The sequence below is a fragment of the Humulus lupulus genome, chromosome 1, assembly GCF_963169125.1.
Source record: "Humulus lupulus chromosome 1, drHumLupu1.1, whole genome shotgun sequence".
In the NCBI taxonomy this organism is placed as follows: Eukaryota; Viridiplantae; Streptophyta; class Magnoliopsida; order Rosales; family Cannabaceae; genus Humulus; species Humulus lupulus.
Genome location: NC_084793.1, coordinates 73,082,862 through 73,092,661, shown reverse-complemented (window position 1 = coordinate 73,092,661; position 9,800 = coordinate 73,082,862). Strand labels below are relative to the sequence as shown.

Genomic DNA, 9,800 nt, shown 5'->3' with positions numbered 1-9,800 from the left:
TTATAACTTGTAGATTGGCAATGATCTTTCTCAATTTGTGGGGCCTCTTATCTTGAATCAACTCTACAGGTTGGTTGGTTCTCCTTTCTTTAAATCAATACTTTGCAAGAGATGTGTCCTAAATGCTTCAGGTTTTTAATTTTATTTTTAGTTCTGAGATGCTTCTTGTTATTGTGACATCTGCTTGTTCATGGTGGGGAGAATAGGGTAATCATAAGTTTTTAATTCTGATTTATAAGTCCAAAATTCTGTAAATAAATCATTGCTGCATTGTTGTTGTTGTGATTGTTTATTTTTCTGAGGGGAAGAGGTTTTGTAAGCTCTTGAGAAATTAAGAACTGGAGCATGGGTGTTCACTTCTGCTCTCACATTTTAAAGAAAGCCATCACTGATCTACTACTCTTTTTATTATAAAGTAAGTTTCAACATTTTGTGGGCAGGGTGCTGCCAAGTGTAGGCCCTTATTGATAGTGCTTTTTCTTACTTGAGTCCTTTCTTGATCATAGAGACTTAGTTCGTGTTTACTCTTCTGCTCTGATGATTAATCTCATGTCAGAATCTAGTTATTAATAATATGTTCCAAAGTTCTATTTTTGTGTATCTTAAGTTGCTTTATACGTACTAGAATTTTGAAAGTTGTACAGTTAGTTTTCCATCTGTTTTATTACAAAAAATGCATATTAGTCCAATTCAGTAAACTTTTAAAAAGGGAACAATTAGTCTATAATGCATGGACTATTCCTGTTACAAATCGATCAGAGGGACTAAAGTATTTGTTGATTTATCATTTGCTTACTGAATTTGGTTATTTCAGTCTGGTGTCCACTGGGTCAAGTGTACAATTTTCATGATATATACTGTAATTGGCAAGTTTTTATCCACATCTTTTCATTTGCAATTTGTGTCACGTTACCAATTAGGTGCACTGTTCCTTGAGGTTGGTTTCCATATTTTATGAATCTCTTGAAATGATATAGCAAAGTCTATTCCTTCCTTTTGGTCAACTGCTGTAAGTGATCTGTGTTTTCCTTTCCTTTTAACTTCTGCAAAAGAGATTATGGCTTTCTGTTTTCTGGTTAATGAATTGTTTAAAAATAATAATTTTTCTTCTTCTTCTGTACAGTTTCTTAATCACCCTGCTCTTGATGGCCTTTTAAGTGATAAAGATCGAAAGGTTGGGCTTTTATTTCCTTGTGGACTCTACAAATCTATTATTGTCACTGTTCAGTCGATTTGATATGGTTTTTCTAATATCTGAACAATTTTATTTACATTTATGTTTGGAAATTGTATTTTAAGAAGGGGAAAGAAAAAAAACTAGAATTTCAAGGGATTTCATTTTCTCTTGTTTATTTATTTTTTACATACAAAAAATGACCTTACACACTAAAGAATATTTGTGCTTGTCATTTTTTCCCCAGATTTTCAAACATCTTACTTGCCTAGAAGTTGACGAGGACTTCAGAGATGTTAAATCGGGTTACTTGATGTCAACATCTTATTTGTGCTTTAAACTTTGGATTTTTGTTGTCGGTGACTCATTTGTTTTAGAGATGTTATTGTTTTAATAAGATTTTGAGTGTCTATTGTTATGCATATTATCTGTGGCTTTTTTGGCTGTGGAAGGTAATAATTTATCCTATATTGTTTTTGTTCTCTCTGAATTTTTCTTTTATATTTGTGTTTGTATGCAATTGCTCAATTTGAATGGAATTCTCATTGTCCTGATGCTAATGATGGAACTGAAATCTGTGAACGGGTTAATTTTAGATTTACTGATACACTTTTGAACAGTGAAGTTGAAGCTGTAATGCAGTTTTCTTTTCTTTTTAATTATTAAATACTTTGCTTCATATGTTAAGATTCTATTTTGTAATATGCTCATTCCCCTATAATGTTAAATTTTATCTGCAGACTGTAATAAATACAATGAGCTGCTTACCTACCAACTTGAGAAGCAAAGGCTGGTAAGTTAATTCTTTAATTTCATTGGATTTTATTTTTTAATTTGAAATACGACTTTGCTATTGCTCCTCCTTGGTACTTATCATCACTGATCAATGAGGGAAAATGCTCTCTGTTGGTATTGTGATGAAGCTTTTGATGAATTATATTATTTTTATGTCTGGCCACCTGACTTCAGAAAGTTTCACTCACATTTCACTGAATTTTACTTCTACAAGAGCTGTTGCTGTTCTTTTACTTTTAGTTGTTGCTCTTCTTTGTGTGTACGAACTTTGTGTTGTGTATGTTACAGCTGGTTCAAAGGCATCTCAGTGGTATTCGCCTTCTAGTTTCTTCTTCGGCGTATTAACAATTGCCTTAGCAATTAACATGCTCTTTATATGTAGAATGGTGTTTAATGGTACATGCAGTTCTCTTGTCTGGAGTTTTGGTCATTTGTTTCTATGTTTTCTGCTTTTGCAGTAGAATTTGAATCTTGATGTTCTATGCTTTTTATGTGTTGATAATTGAGTAACACTTTTATTTTCTGAACAGGTCAGTACGTTAGAGCTGTCTTTCTACATTTATGCTTCATACTTCCTAGAAATTCCATGATCTTCCTATGCATGCAGGTTCTGAGTTTTTCTCTGTTTGTGGCTTTGATCTTCCTAGGATTGGATCTTTAAATTAATGCTCCTAGATAAAACACCTAGTTTTTCTCTGTTTGTGGCTCTGGAGAATAAATAAACTTGCTTGAACTTTGTCTAAACTAAGACAATATTAAAGATTATGGAATTTATTTAAAGTGACTTTATATATTGTATATTTGTGGAGCTTTGAGTTTTTTTAGGCTGGTTATACTGTTCTCTTACTCTGGTCCTGTATTGAAGGTACAAAAAAAAGCTCATGCTAGTTCATTACATTCACAGATATTGTACTTAGATGTATTTTTTGCTCTTGTTATGGATCCCCCTCTATTTTAAATATAAAAAAACTGTAAATCTAAGATTTGTGTATATATTTTGTCTTCATAATGTTTGTTGTTTTGGCTCTTCCACTTTTATCTATTATTTCACATTACCTTTGAGTTTTGGGATATTAGGTTTATTTTATCTCTCGACTTAACTTTGATGTGTTTGGATTTTGTAGGTTCAATTTCCACGAATCTTGAATCATGGAATTCTTGTAAGAAATTCTCATATTCCATGAGAAGTAAGTACACTTATGACTAGTTTATGTCTTGCATAGAAGCACTGTCATGTTGAATATACATATCAATATATATGTCATACATTATTTGAAGCTTGTATAGAAAATAAGAACCATCCATCATGCATGTATTCATGAATGACAGATTGCTATGCATGTAGAAAATCCAAGTATAATATAGTGATGCATGCAGTGAGATACCTTTGTACAGATTCTGAACAATTCTCGTCACTAAAGCCACCTTAACCATGTTTTTCCAGCCATACTGAACATCATCTATTTCTTCTTTTCCACATGAAATATTGATAAATGAATATGGACCAAACAAGGGAGTCCTTGAATCGTTCAAACTCATATTATTATAACTGGTCAATAATATAATAGTTGATGAGTTTTGTTTTATTTTGGTCTCTAGTTAATCTACCAAGTTCAGAGTTTCTGACCCCCAGTTGAATTCAACTTCTTATTTTGGACTGCAAAGTCATAAAAAATGATGGGACTATATCATTTTAGTATATATGTGTACTTCTTTAAATTGTATTAGTCACTGGTTCAATTTATCAGCAAAATAATAATCAGATTTAACTTGTTCATTAAATTTTGACCATGGATTACTTTATATATCATTGCTATAAGACCAGACGAGTGACTATATTCTTAGAAAATTCATCATATATATATTAATAATTATCTATAAATTCCCTATGTTTTGTATATTTTTAATCAGAAATAAAAATAAATGAATAATTAATAATGATTCTTAGAGACTGTGTTTTATGTGTTTGGTTGTAATGGTATTAGCAGAGTAGAATTTTGATGCTCTTTACTCACTCTTCCATATCTCATTACACTTTGCTATAATTGAATGTGAGTTTTTACTCTATTTAACAAGCCCCACTTCATAGCTCCTGTCTCATATGATTTATTTCCAAAGCAAAGCCTATCTAGGACTTCTTGTAGACTTTTTAATTCAACTTCTCTCACCTTTAAAGCAGTATGGATTGAATATGGTTCTGTGTCCTCAAGTTGCAGATGTATATTAGCAAGATCAAGTTCCCTTATTTGTTTTGACTGTACATAAAAATAAAAAGAAGACGAAGAAAAGAAAATTAGACCAAAAGTACTAGCTATATAGACATTATAAGCAAATAGGATTGGCGATTTAAAGTGCTCACTTGTATGTCTAGTGTTTTTGTAATCTGAACTTCAAGATGGTTAAGTTCTTGGATTAGTTTTTCTGCCTTTGCTCTTTTGAATTATGATTCTGGCTCTTTTCTGATTCTGATTCGATTTTGAATTATTTTGAATAAAATAAATAGGAAAGAGTGAGTTAGGGTGGGGAGCAGCAAGGATATGTTTGAAAGAAAAAATGCTGAACTTAAGGCCACTGATCTGCCACTCCAAAGGGCCATAACCATAATAATATTAAAGTTTTCTTGAAAAAATAATTGCTTTTTCTTCAATATTTTCCTCTGTGGACACCATAACAGCCATAAAGAGTTATATAGCTTCAACCCCATTACTGAAATTAACAAATTTGTTTCTTCTCTCTTTTGTTCTCTTCTGTTACTCTATTTTTTATGGTCATTTAAATTCAATTGATAGTTAAAATAAATTAAAAAGTGGTGGAGATTGGACCATTTTTTTATTAATTTCCATAGTGTAAATTTAGTAGTGTTGAGAAACAAACAATAAAGTTGTATTAATTTTTTTGTTTATTATAACTCAATGATATTATATTGCTGCAAACTACATACGTGTTGTATATAAAATATTCATAGCTTTTTAATGATTTTGTATATAGTCCAACAGCGAATACAAACTACATCGAAGCTTATACTTCTCTTCTCTCTTTCGGTATCTCTTCAGATGGCCTTTCTACCCTGGTACACTTCTTTCTCTTTCTCTTCAATTTGGTTACTTTCTTTTGCACCAATTTCCAAAGCTAACAACTTTATTGATTAATTTCTTTTTTCATTGGTCAGGAAAAACTTTATGGAAGGCCAGTGATTCTTGCCGATAGAGAAATGGTTGAGGAAAAAGCCGATGAAATACTCTCAGTTGCTCGTGTTTCTGATGTGGCTTTCCTTGTAGTTGGCGACCCTTTTGGGTATGTTCGTTCAATTTTCTGATTTGTCTTTCTTTGTGATTTTTTTTTCTTGTTTATATCAGAAATTATATATTTTTTCCTCATTAGATGAATGTTACATGTATGTATATATGCATTGCTAATTTGGGCTATCTCAAACTCCATGGATATATAGAAGAAGATAATTGTGATCATAAATATTCTTACTTAGCTGCACAAGGACCTTTGAAAGTCCTTAGATTGTAACTGTTCGTTTTTATTCATTTTGGTCATGTTTGGAAAGTAGTTTTGGATTGGATAAAAACTAATTTGAGACAAAGTTATAGTTTTTTTCTCAAGTTTCTCAATAAGATTAAATTATCCTATTGTAGTTGGATTAATTAGGTTTTCAGATTCAAACTTTTCTCTAATCTTTATTCAATCTTACTTTCCAAATATGACATTTATATACATGCGATTCTTTGTTCAATTTACTTAAATTTCCCTCTATTCTTCCTCATGTTTACATATGGATTTCCTACTCAGAGCAACAACTCACACTGATCTTGTTGTTCGAGCAAAGAAATTGGGTATTGTTGTCAAAGTAATACACAATGCTTCGGTGATGAATTCCATTGGAATTTGTGGGTTGCAGCTCTACCGTTATGGAGAGATAGTGTCAATACCATTCTTTACTGAAACGTGGACACTAGACAACTTCTATGAGAAAATTCAAAGCAACCAGAATCTTGGTCTACATACTCTCTGCTTATTAGGTGAGGTGAGACAAGGTTCTCTGAAAGTCTGATAAGAGTTGCAAAATCTGAGATTCTTATTAACACAAACATTTCTTTTTACTTTTGTTATCACAGATATTCGTGTGAAGGAACCCTCCCTGGATCTTTATGCAGGTATGTTTTCAAGTGATTGACCATTTTTTTTATTGTACAAAACCTTTTCAAACACAACCGTCGAAAATGCTCGAAATCTTGTTTGGAATGACATTTTGCAAAGAATTATCATTCCAAACAGAAAGATCTCTTTATAATGAACCACTTCCATGTAAAAATCTTGGGTGGGTAGAGCACTGAGCAAAATATAAATACTTTTGATCATTGGATGGCTATCATAAAATAGGATTGTGTTCTAGTGTTTGTTTTTCATATTTGTCAAAATTAAAAAGCATCCTTTTTTTAATTATATTTTCTCTTGAAAAAGTACAAAGTTTCCTAGGCGCTTTCATATAAGTTACATAATATTAAGTGAAATTTAACAAGGATATATATGCAATTGTCATGGAGTGGAAGCTGCAGGTGTGATGGCGATTGCCCTTGCTAATGGTGAAGTGAGTAGATTATTCGTTAAATTTATTTTCTGTTCATTCCACAATTATTTTCACCTAGTCTTGACATTTATTTCACATTTCAAGGGTAAGGTCCAGATTAGATATAGTGATATTTTATTGTTTTGTTTTAGTAAACTTTTTATGGGCTAGCAAATAATAAACTAGACAGATGCATATTCTTTTTATTATTGAACTTGTTTGTAGATGCTTTAGATGAGTAAAGATGATTGGTGTCAATATGTAAGCATGTCCAATATTGTTATGTACAATTAGCTCTTACAGAGAGTCCCTACGAGTCACCAAGAGAGCAAGTCCTGAGGTGTTTTCTGGTTCAACATGCAAGCAAAGAGAAATTGAAGATGTATATTCTATTTCACTAATGAAACTAAATCAACATAAAGCACCAATTTTCCATATTGATAAATTGTAGGAATGGATGTCCTCTATAGCGAGAAACTGGAACTCTTACCCTGAACTCCCTCGCTGTTGATCGAAATCTCATTGAGGTTTAGATGTCACACCATGAGTTTATTTCTTTAAGCCTTCAAACACATGTTTCTTAACCATTCATATATGAATATTGTGTAGCAAAGTGCACTTTTAACTCTGCTTTTTGATATCTTTGACTTTAGTTCTTGGATCTTCTTAGCTGCACAAGTGACATTCTTCTTTCTTTTTATTAGAAAGAGTTCTTTTTTCTAACTTTATTTTTAGTTTTATTGTAGAAATTGGGCTAAACATTATATTAAAGATGCTAAAGAAGTTTCCAGGGGCATTTTTATTTTATTATTTTTCTTTATGATTTTGTTGTATAAGAAGTCAAAGTGTGATTCTGTTTTTATTCTTTATTTTTTTTGGAGATATATTGATAGAATTTAGAGTTCTGGAATCAATTCTTCCTCACATACTTTTTGATCATTGAGCATGATATGTTTGTTATCTTCATACATTTCAGAAGCCTTGTTTTAAGTTGCATGTTTTTGTGCTTCAGTTGTTGTTTTGCATGGTAGTACATCTTGCTATACCCTATTGTTTCCTCAAGTTTTGGAGTTATTACAAATTAAATTTAAACTTCATATGCTTACAGGTGGAAAGTAGCTTAAGTCTTATGTTCTTAATAATAAAAGGACTTTTTTTTTTTACAATGTGCAGGTATATTGAGATGATTTCTTTGGAGCAATTCTTGACAACATTTGTAGTTAAGACCTTTAGAATGGAAGAATGTATTTCACTAATTTTTGTATACATTTCTTGTTTTGTATTTAGTGATAATGGAATTTGAATTGGGCATAAATTATGTTGTAATATGATTTCTTAAGCCTAGACTAGTAGACTAAATATTGTAATTACATTTGAGTAATTAATAAAAATCTATTTATGTTACCTTATTTGGCTTCAACTTTCATATTTTTTTTCCTAGTTTTGTGTAAGTAAAAAAAGATTATGTTTCTCTAAGCTAATACATACAAAAAGAACTAAAGTTATCTAAATATTAATAATGTTAGAAAAGTATTAAAGTATAATATATTATAATACTTTTGTATAAGCATGAAGATGTGTTATATCATTTATTATATATAATAATATACAAAGTTTATATATTAAAATAATACGAAAAATGTGTTATAATAACATATTTTTAAGTAAAGAATTTTGTTATGCAAACTTCATTATATAACACAAATAATGTGTTATACTAAAGTGTAGTATAACACGAAAAATGTGTTATACTAAAGTGTAGTACAACACAAATTTATAAGTATTGAAATGTGTTATATAATCGACTATAAATAATATAATTAAACACTTGTTTATTTATTAAAATAACACAGAAAGTGTGTTATTGTTGACAGTATAATAACACATCTGTATAACAATGATAAAGTGTTATGTAAAATACCTTGACCTACGATAACATAATCGGTCTTAACACATCAAAAAGTGTTATGATATGTTTTGATAACACATTTTTGGTATTATTAAAAGCATTTTTTCTTGTAGTGGATTTATCTCGGCAGACACTTTGATCATTCCATTCATGCATTTTGATAATCATTTTGCTTAAACAAGAAACTTTACTACATATTCACTTATTGTCACAACATATTCACTAAAAACAAGTGAATTGCATGGTAACTTAATGTGACTTGTTCTTGCTACATATTAAGGAGTTCAAATTGAACTTATAACTATTACATTTAACCTGCACGTTAGACAGGTCAATAACAACGTTGCCTCAACATGGAAGTCTTACTGATAATACTTCTTTAGATGTTCTGCATTCCATGCTCTAGGTACCATGGTATCATCCAAGCGTGCGAGCTTGGGCTGGACTGTACCTACTTTAAAAATAAATTTATGAAAAGCACTAGTCTGGACTGTACTCATTATTTGGGCCAGACTCAATTTTCAAATTTACCAAATTAGTACAAAATTACCATAGAAATGCCACATTACACAAAAGTAGTAACAAATTTTAAACTTAACAAAATAATTAGATTATAAGTCTTTTATAATGAGATCCTAAATCAAGCCTACCTCACTCATTTAGGGGGTATTTCGGACTGTTGGAATTGTCCGATCTTGTGAACACATATCTCAGGATAGCCAATTACATTATAGGTTAGGTTTCACGATTACTATTATTTCGCAAAGCGAAGGAACTACTAGGGACCGACTTTGATCTCTTAACGAGATCCTAAATCGAGCCTACCTCACCCATTTACGGGGTATTTCACACGGTTGGAATGATCCGTTCTTGTGATAAGTTCTCTGAGGATAGCCGATCATACTATGGGTCAGGTGTCACGATTGATGTTATTTCTCAAAGAGAAAGTACTACTAGGGCCCGACTTTGATCTCGAAATGAGATCTTAAATTGAGCCCACCTCACCCATTTAGGGGGCATTTCAGACTGTTGGAACAATCTGATATAGTGAAAACATATTCAAGAATAACCGATCAAAAAGTGCCTACCTAACCCATTTAGGGGTATTTTGGACCGCTGGAATGGTCCGATATTGTAAAAACATTTGGGAAAATAGCCGATTACACTATGGGTCAGGTTTCACGATTAGTATTATTTCTCAAAGCGATGCCATTACAAGGGGACGACTTCGATCTCTTAAGGAGATCCTAAATTGAGCCTACCTCACCAATTTATGGGGTATTTTGGACGATTGGAACGTTCCAATCTTGTGATGGGGTTTCCAAGGATAGTAAATCACACTATGA

At 31.4% G+C, this 9,800-nt stretch overlaps 1 protein-coding gene across 7 annotated transcripts; it reads left to right on the top strand.

Moving 5' to 3' along the window:
• Nucleotides 1-17: 17 nt before the first annotated feature.
• On the top strand, nucleotides 18-7,954 carry LOC133794389 (probable diphthine methyl ester synthase). Of its 7 annotated transcripts, none has more exons than XM_062231645.1 (11): nucleotides 18-69; nucleotides 1,124-1,174; nucleotides 1,422-1,967; nucleotides 2,500-2,576; nucleotides 3,094-3,156; nucleotides 4,958-5,039; nucleotides 5,139-5,263; nucleotides 5,768-5,997; nucleotides 6,094-6,132; nucleotides 6,535-6,566; nucleotides 7,719-7,954. In XM_062231645.1, the coding sequence occupies exons 7-11, from the start codon at nucleotides 5,181-5,183 to the stop codon at nucleotides 7,725-7,727; spliced, it is 393 nt and encodes a 130-aa protein (XP_062087629.1). In that variant the 5' UTR covers nucleotides 18-69; nucleotides 1,124-1,174; nucleotides 1,422-1,967; nucleotides 2,500-2,576; nucleotides 3,094-3,156; nucleotides 4,958-5,039; nucleotides 5,139-5,180; the 3' UTR covers nucleotides 7,728-7,954. The 7 variants fall into 7 exon arrangements, with proteins under 7 accessions (XP_062087629.1, XP_062087625.1, XP_062087633.1 ...); XM_062231641.1 differs by having other exon boundaries at nucleotides 6,499-6,566; XM_062231649.1 differs by lacking the exon at nucleotides 6,535-6,566.
• The last annotated feature ends 1,846 nt before the right edge of the window (nucleotides 7,955-9,800 follow it).

Coding starts and splice junctions, on each gene's coding strand:
- LOC133794389 (XM_062231629.1), top strand. CDS start 5,181: ATGGTTGAGGAAAAAGCCGATGAAATACTCTCAGTTGCTCGTGTTTCT. Junction 5,264..5,767: donor GTAGTTGGCGACCCTTTTGG/GTATGTTCGTTC, acceptor TTTCCTACTCAG/AGCAACAACTCACACTGATC. Junction 6,133..6,498: donor CTCCCTGGATCTTTATGCAG/GTATGTTTTCAA, acceptor AAATTTAACAAG/GATATATATGCAATTGTCAT.